This window comes from Thunnus albacares, chromosome 12, assembly GCF_914725855.1.
Source record: "Thunnus albacares chromosome 12, fThuAlb1.1, whole genome shotgun sequence".
NCBI classification, from domain to species: domain Eukaryota; kingdom Metazoa; phylum Chordata; class Actinopteri; order Scombriformes; family Scombridae; genus Thunnus; species Thunnus albacares.
In genome coordinates, this window is record NC_058117.1 from 5,287,504 (window position 1) to 5,312,297 (window position 24,794).

At 37.7% G+C, this 24,794-nt stretch overlaps 1 protein-coding gene across 4 annotated transcripts in view; it reads left to right on the forward strand.

Annotated features, from left to right (window-relative positions):
* The window catches only part of astn1 (astrotactin 1), a 393,038-nt gene that overhangs the window by 230,562 nt on the left and 137,682 nt on the right, over window positions 1–24,794 (forward strand). For all 4 annotated transcript variants that reach the window (XM_044367649.1, XM_044367646.1, XM_044367647.1 and 1 more), the window contains one exon: window positions 138–326. In XM_044367649.1, coding sequence (XP_044223584.1) covers window positions 138–326 — 189 coding nt within the window. The remainder of the gene's footprint in view (window positions 1–137; window positions 327–24,794) is intronic.

Below are 24,794 nucleotides of genomic sequence, written 5' to 3' on the forward strand. Positions count from 1 at the left end.
AACAAAAACATACCTATATTTCCCCTATAACCTAAACTCCCCTTTATATTCTTCTATTGTGCTCAAGAATCTGATTCAGGTTTTTGGTTCAACTGAAAACATTCACCAGCTGCTTTTTATCCCCTCCATCCTCCCAGCCTTCAGCTCAGCCATCCATTCTCTAGATGGGGCAACACAGCGGAGCGACTTTGTCTCCATCCTCCGGGAGTTCGGGAACCACTATGTACAGGAGGCGGTGTATGGCTTCCAGGAGTCCTGTACCATCTGGTACCCCAACAAACAGGTCCAGAGACAGCTGTGGCTGGAGTACCAAGACATCAGCAAAGGTAGGACACACACACTCGCACATTGTGAGTGCGTATGATAAAGAATGCCGGTTATAAATGGAACAATTAACAGTATTGAAGGTAAGATGTGTGTTTTGGTGACTGTGTGGGATGTTCAAGGAACATGAGTTTAATCCCTGCAGTTATTTATACATTCATTGATTGTACAGATTCATAAGCTGTCACCCCCACAAAAAAATATAATAAAGTGTGTGTGTGTTGGGGTGGACTGGATTATCATGTAACAAATTTAGAATTGGCAAGTCTCTTGATCATACTTCAGCTGGAGAATAAATACTTGCTAGGAGAAAACCTTATATGAACCTTGGATTGCTCTGTCAGCAAAGCTCTTCTCTTGTTCCTCTTTTTTTTTTTTTTTTTTTTTGGTTGTATCCCATTGAAGCCAAATGTAATGGGCTTCTAGGGTGGCACTCTTTCAGAAATACCCATACCCAAGTACCCATTTTGATTGTTGTTGTAGATCTTTTATGGGTTTGGGATGTGATGTGGGCACCATAAACCATGCAAACACGCAAGTCTCATCACTAGCGAGGGTTTGAACCTCAGTCCTTTTTGGTACTGATTGAAATGTGGCGAGTATGAAAACACATCAGTTATCAAAAGCTCACATTGAATGTCTGGTAAAATTTAGTGTTTCAGTATCCATACCAAAACATACAAGATATCAGAATTAGTATTGAAAATTAAGAATTTTAAACAAAACTAAGCCCTGTTTTCAACTGGATTGGTTTGAAAAGGTGAATGTGTTGCACATGCTCTGGGTTTTTAACAACAATAAAGTACATTTAAGTACAATATTTCCAATTTTTACTTTATACTTCTACTCTACTACAATTCAGAGAGAAATATTGTACTTTTGACTCTACTACATTTGTCTGACAGCTGTAGTTACTGGTTAGTTTGCAAATAAAGTTTTTAAAATACAAAAAACTGTGATATGCTTATGACATGATTAATTTCTACCTAACAGTCTATAAAGTAGTTATAAGATAAGATAGCTGTTTACACACTAATGTATCATTATTAGTAGATTTAGCAACACATATCGGGGCATTTTTCTGTATAATAAGTTCTATTACTTTTGATTCTTGTAGTACTTTTTATTGCTAATATTTTTAAGTTTTTCTTAAGTGAGATTTTGAATTCAGGACTTTTACGTGTAATACTATCAATACTGTGTGTGTTTTTATCCCACTGAAATATACCTATTTCTACTTAAGTAACCAATCTGAATACTACTTTACCACTGGTTGTGAATACAGCAGCACAGTATATTCAAAATATTTCAAGAAGAATTTAGGCTGGTGATTATACTTTTAGAGTAGCCAAGCAGATTATACTTGTTTAATCTGTTTCCACATAAAAGATCCTGTACACACATTCATGTGTAACAGCAGTTCTACCAAATCTGACTTAGTAAGTTCATCCATGTAAATGACAGCTACATGCTCTCCTCATGCTTCTTCTTCATTTAGAAAGAATTTTATGTTAGCATATTGCATCTCACTTTCTACACTTTATGTGTGTCGCACATTCTAAACATTGTAATGTCACAATGCTTTTATCATCTGTTTGAGTACCACACTAGATATGTGCTGTAGATCAAAGTGTGGCTTTGCAGTAAAATCAGCATTGTTCTATCTGAAGCAATTACAGTAAACTGCACAAGCACTCTCCAGAAGCACTTGAAGCACTTCAATTTAAATGAACAAAGAATCAGTGTCTTTGCTTTTTTTGTTTTATTACTTAAAATGCCAGCATATGTCAGCCATCCATCTTTTTGTTACCTGTGCTTGTTTTCTCAGTAAGTCAGAGCAGAAATAAATAATAGCCCGTCTCTCCCCGCCGTTTCACCTCAGTGGCTCCAAACTGTCCGCAGTCGTTTCCTTTGTTTGCCTCGGCCACTTTTCTTCCCTTCCTTTACTTTGTCCAAGGACATCCCTGCTGCGCTCCACTGTTCACTCCCAGTTACCTCTGCGCTGACAGATGGCATTAGATGACTAAGTTTTCCCACCCTCATGAAAAGTCCATTACTCTTCATTTTCACCCTCTTCTGACACTCCGGTTGCAGACACTGCTAAATGAGTCAATACAATCAAAGGGAAAGTGCTATGCCCCTTCTTTTCATCCTTTTTTTGTAAACTGTAAACTGTTTCTTCATGTTAGATTGAGCAAACTGCCCTTTGCAACAACTTGCATACCTCAAGATTGCGTACAGTACAGGTCAAAAGTTTGGACACATCTTCCTGCTCACTTGAATGAGAAAATGTGTCTAAACTTTTGATTGGTACTGTATATCAGTCTATATAAGTACTGTATGGTTATATAAGTAGATACATTTTTTGTGTGTGTTTTTTTTTTAGATATAAGTCATATTTGCACACTTGTAATATGGTGTGACCATATGTAATTAATAAACATCACATCAACAAACAATACAGTGAGTTTGATACTGAAACACTGAATAACAGATCACAAGAACAGTATTATCAGCACACATGTAGCAGATTTCAACATGAAAATAAATCATGAACAATTTCCAACACTTGATTTTACAGGTTCCACAGTTTCCTAAAATTTTATGGAAATGAACTGAAATAATTTCTTAGGGAGGTTTTTGGAAAAGGAAGGAAAATACAGACAGTGTTCAACTGGTACACATTCAAGTAATTCATTTCCTTTTCTGTACTTTTAGTCAGTGCATAATAGGTGATCTAAACATGCAAAAATGTGAAATTAGTGTATAGGCAAGCATACATTCTGACAATCAAGTTTACCTTAATAAATTAATAATGAATGCATTTTACTTGGATGACTGGAATCGACAGCTGCTTATAAATTAAACACTGAATATTGAATAAACTCAAATAACTGCCTCAGAACTCTGTCTCTATTTCCTCTATAATAACTACCAAAATACTTAGTAGTAAAACACAGAGCTGTAAAATTTCTACACAAATTACTGGACCAAATGTGTCCAAAAAAAATTACAGCCCTGCAAACAGATGTTACTGTGTTTTCCATACATGCAGTCACCCTTCCTTGCACTGTTTAATTTCCATACAGCAACAACATAATAAAGATGCTATACATGATGATATTTTTTATCATTTATATCATCATTTGTGTTTGATTAAAACTATTGCAACAATTACTTTGTATTTTGCTGATTGTTGTTGACCAAACTCTGGATATAAACAGTAAGAGGAGGCCATATACTGTATTTCCTCAGCCTATATTCCTGTTGTTATCTGTCCCCATGTTGAAGTAACAATCGAAACATCAGATTTAGTCCATGTGGAAATGAAAATCTGATTGTCTGAACTGTTGCGAAATCTATCCAGAATCTATTTTTCCATCAAGCGGAGAGCATCATGATTACATCGGGATGTGAGGATCGGAAATGATTCAATATAAGTGGGTAACTGTTTCAACCTGGCACAGGACCATCCGTTTCAAGGAAAGAAATAGATTTCATTGGCGAAAACTCGAAATCAGAGTCATCTTTCTTAATCTCTTCCTGGCGTCTCGGAAACATCCTGGCCTTTTGGAGGGAGTAATGAGCTCACAGGAGAGTTTGATGATCCATGTCCTCGCCCTTTGCTCCAAATACAAGATCTGCCCGACTGCAGCCTCCTTCCATATTCAGTGAGAAGCTGGCTGATCATTTTCTGCATCTTGGCTGCCTTGGGCACAGCTGCTACCAGCAGTTTTAAGGCTTATTTGTGTATATTGTTAATAATTATGGATCAAATAGAAGAAGATAAAAGAATAAAAGATGAACACTGTATGTTTTTCCAGTACCTCATAGGAAACTTTAGAATACATCAGTGAAGAAACACAGCTCCCCTGTCACAGAAAACATTTGGCTTTGTTTTATTCAACTCATATGTATCGCTGTAGCAGCTCTGAGCTCTTCATCTGTATGAATTGCAGATATCTGGTTTATATGATTTCATACTTATGAAGGAAAACCTCATTCACATATCAAGTACTGTGTGAACTGTTCAAGAATATAAGAGAAAAGCATTTGTGAATTCTCATAAATACAAAATTGCACCGTAACCTCGAACAACTGCTCCTTCAGTGTAGAATTTCACTTTAATACAAAATCAATGAAAAGCGTCCCAGGAACTGTGATATTCTGTGGCAATTGTGCATCGACTGTAAATTATAGCTCAGCAGACCGGAGTCAGTAGGTGAAAGAGGCACATGGTACTCCACAGTCTGTAAGGTTAATTGAAGACTTACACCAGTTGTTTCCTAATGACCCAGGGACTTGAAAACAACACACACACACACACACACACATATATATATATTTACACGTACACAGTGCCTGACCATCATTGCTGTATCAGTCATGTTTGTAGAGATGCGGCCATAGCTCATTAGCTGTGGTCAGTCAGTGTGTATGTGTGTGTGTGTGTTTGGCCATGATGCCTTGTCTCTGTGATTAATGGCGCTTCCTTCTCTGCACTAGGTTCTGATATGAGTTTCCTATTGTCAGACACATGACCTCAATTACCACGCCAGAGATCAGACACCAACAGTGAGAAAGCCGCTGCTGCTCCGTTCATGTTGCAGCAGCTTGTTCGATTTAGGAAAAGCATTTGATCGGAAAGTTTGAGACCTTTAAATACTATTTGGAGCAGCTTTAGTTACCATGTGGAATATGTGTTTAAATCATATGGTTGTATCCCCCATATTATTACATATATTACAATGCAATTATTTAAATCTGCACTAACACATATTTTTATACAAGTCCTCCAAATTAAAGAACCAAATATGTTATTTGACCATGTGCATTCAGAACCACCGATCGGCAGTAATCAGCAGGATATCATTTGTCTGTGCTTTCCCAAACTGTTAAATCACTGTTAAAAATAATGATGTTTTATGATGTGACAATGCTATTATTAAGATCTGCTTAGGTTTAGGCACAAACCCACTTGGTTAGGTTTCAAATGATCACTTTAAGGTTAGAGAAACATAGGGTTAGGGTTAGGGGATTAGAGTTACTACGCCCTTAAAGTTAGACAAACTTCGTTGTCATGGCTACAACAGTAACCATGGGGTAAAAGTTAGATGACAATCGTAGTTACAGTTTTTAAAAAAAACGTCCCAACTCGCAGTTAGAAATGGGACATGAAGAGTGGTCTCTAGTCCAAAGTTGGATTAATGTCTCCATTCATCTCTCCTCTGATAAAGGAAAACTGTCAACTTTTATAGACGTCATTTAAACTGTGCCACTGTTCCGGTCATAATTAATACGGCTGCTAGATGGCATCTGTAATTCAAACGTAAGTATATGTCATTTTTGGGCCACTGACATTATGACCTATTGTGTCATTTTTCTTGGGAGGACAGGTGTGATGAAACTACAGTGAATTATGACCTTACTCTCTCTACGGAGCATATTAGCATCTTTCAGCTCATTGTTTTGGTTCTATGGTCACCAACTTTACTGTATTGGTTCAGTACCACCACTCTCATCTGTCTTGTTTCCAGCAGCAGTTGGAAGCTATTTTCAGCAATAAAAAGTTCTGGTAAAAATACTGCACCCTACCAGCTGAAAGGAAAGTGAATATTGGACTTACATTCGTCAGGTAGCCAGAAACATGACTCCAATGCTGCTCCATATCTACTTGATGTGTAACATGCTGACACATAAGCCAAAATAACTTATAACTTGATGATATGTTCTGTCCTCAGCTTGTTTCCCTGCCCCCAAATGGATACAAAATTCATTAATGCAGCTTTCAAAGATACAGTACAATAAACTGATTTAATATTCAAGTCATGTTCATTCAGTATTTCGTAAAACGGTGAAAGTTGTGCTGTGCACCAAATCCAGTTTAGATTTCTAAGTTGAAGCACATTAAACAAATTAAATGAATAAGTAAGTGGAGGAAAAAAAATAATAGGGATGTTCCCAAAGAGGTTTAGAGAGTTCACTGAGTGGTTTGAAAAGTATGAAAATGATGTGAATAATATGCTATGGCCTTCACAGTCACCAGATTTTACAGAATGTACTTAAAGAAATTACAACATAGTTCATAAAAATATTTTGAAATGGAGTGTGTAGCCATCTCCATCTTAAGTTTATATGTCTTCATACTTGTCAGGAAAATCTCAACGTCATCAAATACTGTGTGGGCTGCTCGAGAATATAAAAAATATGTTTTAAGAGCTGCTTCCAAACCTCATTAGAAAACTCTTAAAATGAGGACAGTCCCACAGCCATCCCAAAACGCCTTCACAAAACACACAGACTGGATGTGAATATGATTAGCCTTATTTAGCTTGCCTCGTCTCTTGCTTACTTAGTGACCTGTCACACAGAAAATTTGTGAAGACCAGCTCGCTTCAAAACGGCTTCAAAATAATTAGATGCTTTGGAGTTCTGTCAAAACACTCCAACAGCAATTAAATTTTGAATATGCTTCAAAAACACCTAAAGGTGACATTATGAAGCTTGTTAAATTGTTAAATGTCAGATCAAATTGAAAATAGCATATAGACATGAAGTTTTCAGACAACAGCAAAGGTGGGTCTGCAGTAAACAGACAACAGTGTCTATCAGACTTAAATCTCTTCCTGTTGTTTCCTCTATCCATATCTACCTCTCTCCGTTTTTCCTCTCTGTCTCAGGCTTTTACTTTCTCTCTCAATTAAATCACTGTGACCTCCTTCCTCAACTTCACCGCCCTCCCCCACCGAGTCAGGTGTCAGCTCTTTACCAACCTCCAGCGCAGCGTTACGTGCTGGTATGTGTGTAAGTGCGATCACCCTGCCAGCAGCCAGGTAAAAATAGGTGCCTTATTTATTCTATTAGGGCCTGTCATTTTAACAAAGAAGCAGCAGAGAAGTCTCGCTCCGGGGCGAGAGAGTGGAGCAGAGGAAGAGGGGAGGCGAGCAATGAGGAAGAGTGAGAAAGACATGGAAGAAATTATTCGGAACTGGCCCTGACCTCTGTGACCTCTCTACACCAGCATGCAGCACACACACACACACACATCAGATTAACTGCCCTGCCTGGTTACCAGCTGAGAATTACGCAACACTCACTACTCACACCAGACAACATGCCTCTCTTTATATATATATATATATATATATATATATATATATATATATTAAACTTAGCACAAAAAGTAAGGAAATTTGTGTTTGGTAGATTATTTCTTTGTTGTAACAGTGCTTCTTGGCAATAAATCTTATACCGTTGGAAAGCCTGTTTATTTCCCTTTTAAATGGTGCCACATTTATAAGGAACATGCATTTGTGGGATGAGCAGCAGAGCTTAGTATGTGGGTTGCGCCCATGACAAATTTGCCAAATCTTCTCTGCCAATGCCAAACAGCTTATTCTGCCACTGACTCTTGTTTGGTGTTTGGTGGATTGGATGATTGAAGTCTGAAGAAACAAGACATGACAAGACACAAATGTCCTTACTTTTTGTGCTAAGTATATAACTTATATAACTAACTAAGCCAAACTTCTCTAATATTTTAGTCCTGATACCTTAAAGTAGAGAAGTAGTGTAGAATGATCATGTATTTTCCCCCAACATGGTTGTCTGTAACCATTGGTAACTATTTCCAAAAGAAAAACAGCTGCGTAGAGTAGTGAAGCAGATAAACATAAAAATAAAAAAAATACTGTTCCATTGTGACTTGTTTTTAATACTAAGCAATAACTCCTCCATCTATCACTCCTCTATCCATCTATCACTCCTCCATGTGTAGTAAGACACTTGGAGGAGTAATAGATATTCGGCAAGGTTTACCCTCTGTACGCCCTCAGCAAGGTGGACGAAGTCCACTTTGCTTTTTCTGAAGAAATTAGTCATTTGAGTAGGATTCTGAGGTAAAATAAGGTTCAGTATTTTTTGAATATTTTCTGACAAATTACTCATATATAGAGAGGGTTTTTATCACTCAGTGCTGATATACACAAGAGAATTGTGATTCCAGTATTTATCACTTAATGCAATAACAAGAGATCAGAGAACTTTGATCATCATACAAACATGATATTTCCATAATGAGTTCAATAACAACATATCTCATCTGCAGAAGTAATATTTCTGCTGATGTTTTAATAGTCTTTATCAGGTCACTACTGAATGCTAAATAACAACATATGAAGGTTAAACTGTCAGTATCAGAACTGTTATTGGAACCTATTAGACTCAGCAAAAGTCTGAGTCATCTATATATGCATAATATATACAGGATGTCTCTGACTGTACAGCTACCTGCCAGGTTGTTCTCTAAGAAACATGAAACATTTTTAAAGCCAGTTTTGTAAAAAATATTTTAAATAATGCATGTTTGCTTGCTTGCAGACTTCTTCACTGCCTTTGTTGGTGCATTGCTGCGTTTCTCGCTGTATAACCATCGCAAACTTTTGATCAATGGTAACCAACAATAGATGTGAATGACCCCGACAACATGCAAACAAAAAGCTGAGTCACTTTGCTCCACAGCGCTACTAGTGGTCAAACTCAACAAGGTGCCTTTAAGTTACTGAAAAACTACCATTTGTACCAGTTGGTCTATAACTGGTTTGACAAAACATTAGTTTAGAGTGCAAAGTTGTTTTTTTGTTGGGTTTTTTTTGTTTATTTGTTTTTTGCTGGGTGTGAGCATTTTCTAAATCACAGACATTCAAATTGCTGCATCTAGATTTTGAAGATCATGTATTTTTTTTGTTTATTTTTTATTGATGAAAATTTCTTCAAACCTCTGTGATATTGACAAGAAGTCTGGTTATATGAGAAGATGTACTTTTTGTGTTGTACTCTTGCCACTTTTATTACCACCTACAAAATAGTGATTGATACGGTGTATTACTTCTTAACAACAAATCTGATATAAGGCTTCCTGGGACAAAATTTTATCAGAGTTTAGGCTCAAGGTTTAAGCATCTGTTTTTTAGGGGTCTGTGAAAACAATTGAGAGCTTCTGCTCCATATCTTTTTATTTCTGACCTCTTTTTTCTCTCCTGCCAAACCTACGGTAGTTGTAAGAGACAGGCGAGGTCAAGGAGTGACAGTAAAGCATGAGTCCAGTCCAGCCTTCAGGGAAAAAAAATGAGAAGAGGGTAGGTAGGGCAGAGAGGAAGGTGAAAGAGGTGAGAAAAAGATTGGAGTCATTAGACAAAAGATCGACAGAGGAGCTGGATGAAGAAAGAACAGACTTAACAAAAAATGAAGGATTCGAAGCCGGTGAGACGATATGAAGAGGATAGAAAAGGGGAAGGGAGATGGAAAAAAAAAAAAAAAGAGATAAGGAGGCAGAGGAGGTGAGAGAAGCAGATTATAACGAGTAAAGAATGGGCCTGACAGGGAGGAGGAGGAGGAATAGAAGAGATGTTGTGGAGAGGAGGTGAACACTGGAGCAGCTGTGATACGGAGGCAGCAGGGAAGATCTGAGGAGGTGTGGGAGGAGGTGTTGGAGGAGATGTCATCTGCCTCTCCGAGGAGGAGGCTGGGTGATAAATATCTTCTGCTTGTTCTGTTACCAGACAATTACAGACAGACGTGTAGCAGATGTCAGCGAACTCGAAAACGTCTTTTCTGCAAGTGTGTGTTTGCGTGCGGTTTCCATGTCGGCATGTGTGAATCTGTTTCCTTCTGCATTTGTTTATGCATGCATGTATCAAGTGCAAGTGTGTGTTTGTGCTTTTGTGAGCATTTGTAAATGCGTGCCAGTGCATGTGTGTGTGAGAGAGAAAGAGAGAAATTCTGCAGCAGAGGGAAAGAAGAGAGTCTCATCCAACTTGTCACATCTAACGAAGTGGAACTGTTCCAGCAGCTAAAGTTGAAGTTGGAGATGAGAAACAGATTGTCCGGCTGTTCTGCCACAAAACTCGTCGGAACATGAGCCTCGTCAGCACAGTCGCAGACAACTCGCCTCACCAGAACTGGCAGAGCCGAGGGTGTATCAGTTTACATGCAACAGGATTACAGAAATCTCATTACCACAGGATTATTTGAAAATAAAGACGGACGAAGAAACATGTTACCGCTACTGAGAAATCACTGATCAAATTGCAGATACTTAGAGATTATATACCCGTGCTTCTTTACATACGCTAACAGTAGACATGCAACCCTGGTGCAGGAAATGTGTGATTAATTGAAAGTAAGTTTCACTTTTTCAAGCAAGGCAACCAAATAGAATTTGGAGGAAAAGTAACTGTCTGAATTCATTTTTCCAATCCAAGAAGTTTGTGTACTAAACAAGTCAAGAGAGGAGTTGTGGTGGATAAAGATGGTTTTTTTTTCATTATTTAACCAAGATGACATTCTTTCTCTAGCCTCTGATTAAGTAATTGAGTTGCCTAAACAGAACCATGAAAATATAAATCATGCTTTAGTTGCCTGTGGTGGATACAGTAGGAAAAATAAATCAATCTATGCGTATTCAGTGTTGATAAATTCAAGTAAACTAGGCAGCAGTACATTCCTTACAAAACTGATTTGATGGAGCAAATTGCTGTTTATGACTGTAATGTTAGGAGAAAAGGTTGCGAAATATGAGTCTTTGCTTGCAAAACTCTCACAAGCATTAGTAGTCAATGTGGTAGCTGATTATTTAATGACTCACCCTTATCGGATCACTTTTTTACTGTTAAATGTGTTGAGATGGCAAGTCTATAAGGCTGTTGAGTGTAGGCGTAAGACTTTTTGAGTGACCCAGGTGATAAATCCAGGAACACAGCACAGTAGCTTACCAGTTTGGTTTTTTTTGTGGGTGTGTGTCTTTGTACTTGTAAAACATACACTTTTTCAGTTATTGAATTTATACATAATGTTTGGATTTATGATGTTAACCTGGCAAGTAAGGCATGATTTCTGAAATATACATAAATATGCCTCAAAGTAAACTCATGAACATGATGTAGCTGAGCATTAGAATCATAAATAGACATAATTTCACCGTTGGGCATATACAGTGTAAAAACAAATGAGAGGAAGAAAATAATTAATTATGTTTTGTTCTTCGATAATTTAGTCTCCCGCCTCAGGACTGAGTGTATGCGTCAGATGATGGGCAGAAAAACATGTCTTTTACAGTATAAGTTGATTTTTCCAAGGCAAGTGACAGAAAATGTGAATACTTTCTACATTTTTGTTCCCCCTTTAAAGATAAATTGTAAAATAGTTTTTAAGACACTATTTATTACATCCAAACACTGCTGCTGCTTGTTTTATAATCAAATATTTGACTTCTTACAGGTCTATTTAGATTTAATATTATCACAGAACCCATAAAGAATCATTCATGTTTTGAGTCACACTGGCAACAAAAGCCTTTTATCAGATCCTCATGAAATGTTTCATTCAGCCTGTGAAATCCACACGGTGCAAATTTGATATTCACAAGCATGTGCAGTACAATGGAAAAGCGTGGATGGTTATCCATATGCTCCCATGCTCACTCAGAATCGTGCTTGTCCATTTACACACACACATGCAGGCAGACAAGAAGGACAGGAGGCCTTAAATCCCCCCACTAGACATCTATGAGTCATTTTCCTTGCTCAGCAAAACAGCCAGCCATTTTAGACAGGTTTATTTCATCAAAAGTGGAAGCCTAAAAGATATCATAGGGGATGAATAGTCTGTCTGACTCAGCTTAGTGTTTGATATCTTGGGGCATTCTAAGTTTTAAAGGAAAGGATGGGTTGCATAGGGAGTTACTTGCTACCATCAATGCAGTATTTTAGGGCCAAATTTTTTTGTTTTCTCAGCTCCCTATGAACTCTAAAGTTTTGTGAAATATCTGTATGTTATAAATTGAAAGCTTTAATGTTGTCATAAATGCAATATCATGCAGTACTATATGCACTGCACATCTACCCATAGATAAATACAGTAAAAGTGGTGTAATGATGGTACACAAATTTTACAGGTACATTTTGAGCACTGTGAACCAGATTAGGAAATTAGGATATTAAACTTCTTTTCTTTCTTAAAAATGCTCAAAAATGAAGTCACACAAACATTTGCATGTATCTCCAGTTGTTGTTTTTTAAATACAAAGCTCTGGACATAATTACATTTGTGTCAGTAATACATCATTTTAATAATACACATTGTAAATGTTTTATACATTTGTCTACATTTTATCTTTTTTAATTTTAATTTTTGGGGTGTTACAAATTGCTCCAAAACAATGACCTGAAAGATGCTAAAACGCTATATAGAGCTGAGAGGAACTGCCGAGAAATTCTCTGTGGATTTGTCACCACAAGTGAGCCCCAGCACATTTCTGTACATGTACTCATTGTTAATACATAAATATTGCTTTTACCCAGTAGTTTTTGAACATTAACAATATCAGTCATAGTCATATGAATCATTAATCATCATATGCATTTTTGAGGACTCCAACAAACACGCCACCAATAGAGATATCAGATCAGAAAAGGCAAAACAAGACAGTGTACAGCATCTCTGAAATGCATTGATTCAATGTTGTTGAAATTTTCGTTGTATTTTTCAGTCGGCACAACGTTCTCAAGTCTTAAATCCAGCTTTCTGAAACCTATTAACACCCTGCAGAGACACAGCAGCCGTATTTTTAATCTGACCTTTTGTTTTTCATATCGGTGGCTTTTATGCACTTTAATTTTCAATAAAACTTAGTGAATTAGCCTCTTTTTTGTAGTATAAAAGCAGCCACCCACACACTTTGCTTTTCTTCAACTTCAGCAAATGACCCGGTGAGACAAAGCCTGACATCCCTTCACTTTCTCCTCTTATCTGAAATACACTACTCACTGAAGTACAGACGGCAAGCCAGTTGTGATTCATTATGTATTGTGGCTCTCCTTGTGTTCAGTATTTTTCTAATCATGTCCTACAAGATCTGTTTTAGTCAGGCCACTCGAACATCCACTCTTCTCCACAGAAATTTAATTCCACACTCAGCCAGTCAAGGTCATCCCACAGATGAAATTTAAACATTTTATTTTCCTTGGCGGGAACATGTGGAGGAGGAGATGGAGAAATGGAGGGGCGATGGGCCAGGCATCGTCATTGCTCTCCCTCCTTCCAGCTCTTTCCCTCTTATTATTCTTGCTTTTGCTCTTGCCAGAAAAAGAGCATTTTGACCCGTTCACTTTCTTTTCTTTTCCAAAGAGTGAGCTTTTTAATATGTCTTTTTCTTCTTTTTTTCATTTTCTCATCTCAACCCCCCTTCCTCTTGAAGTCCTGCCTGGAGGGAATTCTCTGTTAAATGTTCTCATTCTTGCATTCTTCACACTCCTGCGTTTTTCTATCATCTTTTCTGTGCCTGTACCTTTATGTTTCTCTCTTTTTTGGGGGGGATGACAGACAAGACAGCAGAGAGATCTTTTTCTGTTCAGACCTGGATACTTTTGTGACATATTTGATCAGTTTCTTACTATTTTAAAACCTTTGTTGTAGTAATTGATCTTATAAAAATTGAACTGCCAGTGGAATATGAATGATGTGATTTAAGAAAATATGTCTTTTTATTAGTCTAAATTGTTATATGTAACTTACATTGAGTGGGCTTTTGACAAATGTTTCAATTTAATCCAACTGGTGTACATGGCTGCTCTAAATTTTTGGATCTAAGTAAGATACTTTAACATCAGCTTCATATGAAAGCAACATTACTGTCATTTGCGGTTTATACATCCAAATACTGTAGTGATATGCAGGTCATCTGCCTTATATTTATGTCTTACATCTGGTTTCCTTTGTCAGTGATCAGCCCCAGCTATGACTCACTTAGACACATGAAGATTGCACTGTGTGATATTCATTACTATGATGACAATCAGGAAAGAATAGAAGACACAGAATTAAAAATTAAATGTCCTGGCCCCCATGCAGGTGTTTTCAGTTAGGAACTGTAGCAGTTTAGGAATTACATGAGATCACCACACTCAAAGCATCAATTATTATAATAATAGTACTAAAGCTGATGTGTCCTTACTTAACAGTTGCAACAGGAGAGAGATCTCAGTCTGTACACGCTAGCACAGTCCTTAAAAGATGTCTAATATAATATGAGTTTTGATGACACAGAATATTCAATCATGCTTATGACTGGCATAACTTTAGTCTGGCTGTAGTCGTTTGAGTACATTTAGCTGCAGCCTCTTCATCTTGACAGTCTCCAAATTCATTGTGCAATATTCCTGCTTCCACCGAGCCAGAGGATTGACTGCCTCTCGTATTTAAATGTGCAACGCATCTCATCTGTTTGTCAAAAAGCTGTGCAGTCACTACAGTACATATGAGCATATATTTATGAATGACACTTTTTTTAACATTTCGTTTAGTAAGGCACTGTTTGCATAGCACATAGAATAGGATTCATGATTAATGATTGAAAATTAGCATATCAACTCAGCTGTCTGTTGGTGGGCAGGTAGCATGCAGTGGGTTTATCAGAGCTTATTGAAAACATGCCAACAAATCAAATGATAAAAATCCCTAAAAAACAAAACAATGCATCATAGAGCTGCAGGATTTGAGTTTTCTGTGGATTAGTCACTATGTGTATACTGTATATATACTACATAGTCTATACACACACACTCATACACACAAAACTGAAAATAATCACACATTTCAATCTTAATTGTGTAGGTATACATACATATATAGAAGAATAAAAGATCCAAAGTGTCTGAGCACTGCTGTGTCTTAAATATTAAAACCCTGCTGTGCAGACTCACTGCAGTACTGAGTTAAAGCATGTGTCTGTTGCTCCACTCCCCCACCTCCAACCCCACAGTACCACACCCTATCCTATCAGTCAACCCAATTTCCTCGACCACCCGCTTCCTCCACGGACAATCCAGTGTGTTGACACTGATGAGCGAACAGGCCATTTGATCTCTCTGCTGCTCTGAGCTCCAAACTATTTTTGACTTCTTTTCCCATTTATAAACCCCTGTCTTTGTCACCCCCCCTTTTTTGCTTAGCACTGAGCCATGCATATTTAAAGTAGAAAATCCTCTGTTTCTTTAGTTAGCACAGGAAAAACAAATTTGTGGTGTTTACTGTTTTATTGGTCCACTCACAGCTGGAAACATTCCAACATGAATGGCGGTTTATTGAGTTTTCTTCCTCACCAGTTTATAATTGTGTTTTTCCTTTTTTTGTGATACTGAAAAGTAAATGTGTTTGATGGATTTTGATGAGTAACACTGTCGTTATCATAGACATTTTCTATAAATAGCATTAATTTCCCAGTGGATTTGTACAGGCAGCAAACTGCAAGAGTTTGTTGGATGGACCCAGCGTTCTCTTCTTCTTATTAACTAGGGATTAGGCCAACTCTGTCTGTGTACTGTGCTGGGTAGTATGCTCGTTCATTTAGGATAGTGTGTGTGTGTGTATGTGTGTGTGTGCTTTGAAGGCCTTTTCTCAACTTACAGAGTCTAGCTGGTCTGTGATTTAATGAGGACATGTGACAGAAATGTCTTTCCCATAGAGAGACAGAAAACGAAAAGGAAAAAGTGAAGGGGAAAGAGCGAGAGAGAGATATCAAGGACAGTTAGAGAAATCTGTAAAGTCAGCTGGGACGTCTTAGTGGTAAATCCATCAACGTCCCCAGTGTCTTCACAAATGTCTAAAAGCAGCAGCTTTGCTAGCTTTGTAATCTGCTGCTTGACTTGAGTCCATTTTAATTTGCAATCAAGGCACATTACTGAGCTGTGCGTGTTCTGATGTTGCAAATTCTGTCTTTCTGCATGGGATTTGTGTGTGTTTGTACAAGTGAAGCTTGCTAATAGTATTGCCTCTTTTAGTTGTCATTGTAATGATGATCACATATGAAAAGTCAAGCGGAGGGATACAATCTGGTAGTTGCATGTAGGTTTGTTGTTGGAACTGGCTTATTATTCACGTTACCAACAGAGTGAAACAGAAACACAGTATTATCTTGTAGTTATGTCCGACTTTGAATTTGAGGAGGAATTTACAGTGTATGGTGAAGCATAATGTATTACCCAGAATTTACAGACTGAGAGCTCCAGTAGTTTTCCAGTAGTTCAGTTTTTATTATGAAACACTTTTTAATATAATGCACTCCAGTACCACCCACTTCCACCTCAATGATAAAAATAAAGTAGAATCATCACCTTTCTGACAATGTCAACAATAACTGAAAATGTATAAGCTTCATAAAAGTAGAATATATGGTGGAGGTGTTGTATTGGATTGTATTAGATTGCACAGGAGTTCCTTATAAAGTGCTTGGTGAGTGTGCACCCTTGAGGGATATTTTTTACTTTTTTGTCATTTTCTATAAAAACTTGGGGAAGAAATGTTACTGTAATAAGTGAATAAGACTGACTTCATGGCCTTTGTAGTAACTATATACAAGAACATCTCCATGTAACTTTGGTTTTGTCAACTGTTGTCAGTTTAGACTTTTTCTCACACACCTCTTCTACTGTGGAAATTGTCCGTTGAGAAATGGGCTTCACATACATATAACTCTTAGACTTGCAAACAGTGTGTTTATGTCCATTTTGACCGCTAATAGTCACTTGTACCTTTCGGGATCTCTTAATGGAAATTTATGGAACAAATCTGCCCATCTCTTGTGTCTTTGAGAACACTCTGGATAAACACAGACACAAACCATGTTCTGTGTCTTGTTTTAGGCGCAAATGCAGGAGCAAATACAGGGGTACAGGACAAGAGAAACAGCTGGAGAACGGCTCTGAGATGTCACACGTGTACAAAACACTCAAAACACAGTGTCAGAGCGAATTGTTACAAAATTATTTGTTTCTAAAAAAACACAAACTGCAAAAATACTCTAACTATCAAGTTAGTAAAGAAAAAAAAACACCTTCGAAGTTTACTCGGTGCACTACTGGAGTAGTGGAGGCCAGCATCGACAAACAAACAGCGATTACCAGATTGTATCCCTCCACCAGAGCTAACCAAAGAACTTCTTTTAAGGGAAACAAAAAATAGATACTATATAGACTGTAACTTTGAAAGATACCAACTCGATTTGGCTACTAAGACTCCTCAAGATTCACATTAGTTTCAGATTAACTTTGAAATGCTTTTTTGCACAGAAGGAGGGCAGATTTTGGCCCCCATCTCTTACAGCATATTTGCGTTTCGGTGGAGTACCTTCAGGGTCAGTATGGAGAGTAGGAATTGTTACAGTGATCAAGACCTATTTCCATGTACATAATGGCACATCAGAATTGTATTAAGATATACTTGAAAAACCCTGAACCTGCTGTATCCTTTAAAGTTCAGAAGAAATTAGATCGTTAGATTGAGGTTTTTTTTGTAATTGATTTCCTGTTCTCTTATTTGAAAAAAAGAATTAGTACCCAAAAGGAAAACACACATATATATAATATGATGGCACCCCCTGTCTGTGCATGAACCAGAATGCAGTACATACAAATAAAGTAGTAGTAGCTATCTAGCACATTAGTTTCCTTGCTAATGTAGTAGCTAGTCTTTATCTTCAAACAAGGTCATATGTCTTGCCCTGCACTTTGATTTGCTGATCTTGCTACCTAGAATGTCAAGTTTGCAGGCTAGTTTGCAGCACAAGTTTGTTTGTACTCTGTCTCCATGCTCCTGCTGGCTCAGCTGTCAATCAAGCACAGACAGTGGCACGCCCACTCAAGGGCTTTTTAAAAAATCACTTTGACATGCTTTGCGACAGCAGAAATGGCTGTTTAATTGTGTTTGCAGTTGCACTTAAAAGTCCACAAGAGTGTGATACCCTTGTTCCCACAAACAGTATCCCAAGTGACAAATTACTGCAAGTGGATTTCACAAAGCAAGCAGGCAGATAGCTGGTAAACACTGTCTGACATGAGTTTAGCACTTTGTCACTTCAAACAAGAGATAGATAGAAAGTACACTGTGTGCAATTGAAAAGAATGTAGATTGAATGTATGCGGGGCAAACAACAATGTTTACTTGTACAGAACACTCAAAAACCCAGAACATTTGGTTTTTTTTCCACTGCTAAAAGTGGGATAAAAATGTATGAATATGATAAAAAGCAAACAAAAGATGGAATGAAATTATTCTAAAAGCTAAGTTTGAAGTGTGTAATTCTTTTCTAAATACATAAAACCTGAACGATAAAACCTGACCTTGTGCAATAAAACAAGATCAACAAAAACCAGAGACACCAAATAACTCTGAGTACAGTATGTGAAATCCCTTCATATTATAATATACACATAAATGTCAACAGATGGAAACACATCAGAGAATAAGAAGACTTTCCAAACACTTTGATATTAAGATTCCCCAGATAGATAAACATAATGAGTGGATAGAAATGCATCTGATTATTTATTATTGAGCATGAAATGGCAAAGAACCTTGCCTTGTCTTTACACTGCAGAGATTGAAATATCTCATTAGAACAGTATGATGTATTGATTTAAAATTGTAATATGGAATGGAAAAACAAACTACTGCATGGTATTTTCAGGCACATATAGGCTGAATCTATTTATGTAAAAAAAAAAAAAAAAAAAAAAAAAAGAGGCTGTTACTGCAGTCTCCGCTGATTCACTGAGAGACGTTTGAGAATTTGCATGTAGCATGAAGCTGGAGTTTTAGTATTCAGTGCTCTGTTCCCTCTCAGCATGCAGCATGTACTGTACGAGGAACATGACCTGCTGTTCAACACATTTTTCACTTTATGCATTAAACTCAGCAGTGATTAGACAGAAGACCTCACATACATAGTGAAATGCTGACAAATTGGCAACTGGAATTAATTAGACTGTGTTTCACATTGTGTAGATTGGAGGCATTGCTTGGCAGAAATGTTGCCATTGAATCCTGCGGACTGAGAGTGTTTAAACATGACTGTACAAATGTGTTTGGACAAGGTAGTTAACCAGTTGGTCTGTTTCAGTGATCAACAAGTACTGAGAAGCACCTAATTGAGTACCAAATATAATACAGATAGAGAAAAATTTGTTTGTGAACCATATGCATCAACGGAAACTCTTTAAGCTGATTCATCAGCTGTCACACTCTAAATGCATTACAACATCATTTCACAGCCTTTTCAATCCATTTTGCATAATATAATTAGATTTTTGCAGTCCTTTTCATAATCAGCACACTTGCTGTGTTCCATAGTTGAAAATATTGCCAAGTCAGGCCTCTGTGCACCCGTTCCTGCCATCTAGCACATCTAGTCTGGCCCTGTGCTTACACTCCAATTGGTCATTTTATTTCAGTTTTTCAACCACAGTTGAAAAATGAACTTAGTTAGCTCCAACCTTTAAGTGTCCGACTTGCACACTGAAGTTGGGCATTCTGATGTTTTTCAAAGTCAGCCTCAGATGTAGTGCCAGTATTGGACGTCATGCTCAGGTGAAAGCCCTGGTTAAGTGTTTGTCCTTTTGATAAACTGTGAAAATCATGTAAAGAAATTGATCAAAGGTATTGATTCAGATGGCTTTTGAAACACAGTACAGCATTTCAGTCAATTTCTGAGCCTACAGACATGCCTGTTATTTCTGAGTACGTCCTGCATGTAAGGGAGGATCAGAAGAATAACAAGAAGAGAATATAAAGAGAGCAGTTGATTGATATTCTGTTGGATTCGCAGAGGTCCATGCAATTTCTGAGGGTCAGTTTTGTTCGGAAAATCCTCTACTTTTAAACACAAGTGAAAATGTGTGCAGGTATGGTAAAGGAAAGCTGCGGTAGGGAAGAAAAAACTTGAATTAGCTTGTTATCTATATACATCTCAATGAAAGCAGAAAGAGGACAAAACCTGTTTTTTTTTTTTTTTTTTTAACGTGATGTACATTGGTATCCTTATGAACCATCTTCCTATACGTGTGTCTTTTTTATGTCACTTAATCTCTTGCGTTTCACTTTAACCACTTTGACACTGATGTCCAAATGTGTTTCATAGAGTTTAATTGTTGCTAGCTTAATGAGTATTTGAATTAGCAGAGCAAGTGGTTGTAGGAATGGGTATATTCATTTAGTCAGCTGGCTGAAAGTAAGATATTCTGATACATATTGAGTGGATTGCCATGAATTTTCCATGAACATGCAAAACTAACATTTCCCATCAGCTTTGTGTTTTGTGCTAATCAGCAAATGTTAGCATGCTAACACACTAAATTAAGATGCTGAACATGGTAAACATTACCTGCATAAAATCAGCATGTTATTATTGTCATTGTGAGCATGTCGGCATGATAACCTTTACTACTTTCACATTTACTTGACCACATCTGCTGAATATCAAAACTCAACTTTTGGACTCTTATCTATTTTCCAAATCTGTTTTCTTTACAATAACCATTACAGCCTCACAGAGCTGCAAACATGACTTTAGTCTTTGTGTCGTTGCTACATTTTTATTTCTGATTTTAGATAAATGCCTTCACTAAAATGGTCCTTGAATCTTACAGAATGCGCCTCTCAGACAGTCTAAGCAGCAGATTGTGGAATTACATGTTGCCTTGGTAAACCAGATGTTAACAGCAGGTGCACAGATTGGGCAAAAAACTCATGTATGTAAATCTGGCCACTTCTCACTCCTAAGAAAAATCCCTCTGCTTCATTTACAGTGAAAGTCATATGTCTTACAAGATTCTTGCCATGTTTATTCATAAGTCTGTAAGATATGTACACAGTGTTTCTCCTATGTTGACTGCTTTGGGTTGGCAGGATGGGCCAAAACATCTGGACCTGCCTGATCAAACAAACAGTTAAAGGGGTCATATTTTACAAGTCTTCCCCTCTCAGCGATCCACTCAAAGCATTTTTTTTTTTTTACAAAGTCATGTCAGCGTCTAGCATCCTCGCCACTGTCACCAGATTCAGGTTGGGTATGCAGATATTTTGGCATGAATTTCAGACATTTGGGGTTGACATCAGTCCATCTATTGGGCGGACTATAAATTACTGTTGTTGGCTTTTTTACTCACAAAGCTTTTGTTGCACTTACAGTAATGTAACAACAACACTTTTTGCATTTAAACTTGTTTTGGCCTGGCGGGGGTTCTCATTGGCCTGGCAACCTGCCAGGCCTGAACAATTATAAGTGAAACACTGCTACACCCACGCATTGATGAGGCTACTTCTGAAATTTGACTACTTACATGAGTTTCCATACTCGAAACAAGTCTCTGTACACTGTCATTGATAGACTCCTACCACTGCTTGCTGCACTGGAGAACTCATCCCACACAACTTCATCCAATATGTTAAATAAGTTGAAAATGTGCAGGGTTGTTTTCACATTAAGTTTCTCCCCTTCAATGCAGTAGTAGCTGTTAATAGTAGTTGTTAGTAGTGATTAACTTTTTTAAAAAAATTAGGAATCATGATGAAAAAGCCATAAGACAGACACTTTGTCACTCTAATACCCATGCTTTGACTGACATTAACATTCCCAACAGTGGCTGAATAGATTGAAACTTACGTTGAACTGTCAAAACTTTTGCTTTGTCCCAAGGGCCCTTGCTAATTAAACTGAGAATGAAACCTTTTTGCCCACGTGTTAAGTAAGTTCGGGACTGCAGATTGGCTCTTTAAGTATTTTAATTACTGCTCATATGGTGAAGGCTTCACGCTCCAGCAGCGTTTTTGTCGCTGAAGATTGAGATGGTCACGGATGAAAAATTGCTGAAGTTATAGAACGTAGCATAATGGATGACTCACATGGAAATACGATGAGATAGTAGATTATGATGGTGTGTTTGTCTGTGTGTGTGTGTGTAGGGGGGGGGGGGTTGTCACATTAAGCTTGTTCTGATGATGCGCAGAGCAAATGAAGAGTGATGACAATACTGCTTAGGTGGTTTGATCAGTGCGTGTGTGTGTGTGTGTGGGGTGGGGGTTGCTTTCGACCATTTTCTTCTCTCTATGTCTTCAAATTAAAGAAGAGAAGCCGTAGTCAGGAGAAAAAAAACTTGACTTGAGTTTAATTGTCCCTTTTGCCACTGCTGCAAGTCGATAGTTTCCTGTTCCTACAAAATCAGAGACAAAATCTCCTCCTCCTGCATTATTGAATAAAATGGAAGAATTAGCTTTCTGCCCAAGGGGCTGTGTATATGTGTGGGTGTGTGGGTGTGTGTGTGTGTGTGTGTGTGTGTGTGTGTGTGTGTGTGTGTGTGTGTGTGACAGGAAGGAAGCATCAAAGCTTAAAACTGACAAGCTCGCCACGTAGCTGGAGCATGCCTAAATGTGCGTGTGTCTGCATGACTGTTGTGAGATTTCACATTTCACATGTTTCACAGCACACAGACCCACACACAAAAACACACACACGCTCGCTCACATACATCCAGTTTTATCCCATCCCATGCTCTGCTTTAAGATAAGCTGAGGATGAGAGTGCCAGGTGTGTGCCTATGTACCTATGGAACCAAGGAGGTAAAGCTTCATGGTCAACATACACATTCTATAAATATATTCATAATGTAAACCCATGTCTCTGTGCAACATTTGTGTAGGGAAGGAAAACCTATCCAAGGAAAAGCATTTGAAGATGCAGAGCATACGGTGGCTCTGTATTATCAGCAGAGAATCTGCCTTGGCATTTTCACCATCAACCCTATGGTGGGAAACATTTTGGATATATATAGCTGCTTTATCTTACAGTAACAGAAAACTATGACGCTGAACTAACAAACAGCCAAGATGACTCCGAGTTGAATCATCTCCATGTCCAATGTCAGTTCAATTGATTCTGGTCAGAATTCTGGTTTTTGATACCATGGTGACTGTTTTTTTGCCCAGAAACTTGTGAGGAAAAAATAAGTTTATGGTAGAACAGCTCACTCACTGTTACTGTGAGTAATGCGAGTAGAACAGTTTGTTAGGCTTTATGATCAACGCTTTGTGGATCCATACTGTAAGTGTATGTGTTGGGCCACAAAGAGTTTCAGTGCGCAAGTTGGTGACAGCTGCCAGGTGTAATTGAGGTTTGATAGACAGACTGATGATTTCAGAAAATGGATCAATTTATTGTTATATGCAGTTTGTTTCCAGACAGTAAAAATCACAAACAGATGTCAGGTGCATAGCATCTCTTTTATGATACCCTGTGGCTGACAAATAATTTTTATTTCACTAATTAAACTCTGTATTGACACAGTTATGTGAAGTTTTGCCAGTGTTCTGTACATTGCAGGTGTTTAATATTAGCAGTTTTTTACTATGTCAAATATGTGGCAATGTCACTAATGCTAGCAACCTTTGGGTTGAGGAGATATGTTCAATCAATGCTGCCCATTCATGATGTAGAGCACTGTAATCACCTCATTCCTTACCACTTTCACCAACTAACTAAAACTAACAAGCAAACTACCAGCTGCCATTTCTGACTAGAATTCCGTGTACAATGTTTGCATGTTGCATGTTATAAAAAAAAAAAAAAAATGTTGGCAGGCTCACATAAGTTTACCTCTAAAAAACTTCCTTTATTGTTTGCCAAGACATTGTGCTGTTTCTAAATGTTGCAAATGACCATAAGTAATCCAGCTTGCTGTTATATCAGTGTGTTAAATGCAAAGCTTACTATACAGATGATGTGCTGCTGTTTGCTTGTCTCAATATAACATACATTATGTGCTTCTGCGCATGCAGTGAAGACTTTTTTGCTACTTTCTGTAACCTGCAGATTCATAGCTTTGAAAATTGTATAAGATGTGAGATTGTCTTCCATTATTTATTAGTTTAATTCAACTTTATTGAATTTCCTATTGATTTTTATTTCAACGGCTAAAGTTGGATGGGTTTAATATGTGAAATTAACCATCTAGCTTTGGAACTTTTTATTGTGGTGTACGACCACTTCTTCTTCCATCGCTGCAGGGTGGAAACTTATTTGCATGAGGTCCCTTCTTAGGAAAACATGAACATAGGCAACTTTTAGCCATTTTTTTAATTAACAACTGCTGCTGTTTTGTAATGAGGTTAAATGCTCCATGTTGCTGCTGTACCTTTATTGATATCAGCTTTGCTGCTTTTGCTGATGAAAACCCAACATTTCCTGCTTTACTGCTTCATATTAAATGTTTTTAAATTACTCAATAATGGGAGATTTTTATTGTGAAGAATATACAGGAAATGAAACATGTTCTTCACCAAATTGGCTTTATTAGCAGTGCTAAAAACTGGTCAACACAACAACATATGGAGATATTTGGAGCTCTTTATTCAGCGGATCAGTTAGAAATAATGCAGGGAGGAATAGCACAAGCAGAAACAGCCACAGTGATGATGATGTTTGATGAATAGCTGCAGATAACCAGCACACCTCCAACAGGTAAACTACTTATTTTACTTTGCCCTGCTGTGTAATGGAAAAACACTCACAGTGTGGGAGCTCGACTCGAGTCATGGCTCGGCATGACTACCCCCAAAACAATGGAAAAATGCCATAATGTTAGTGA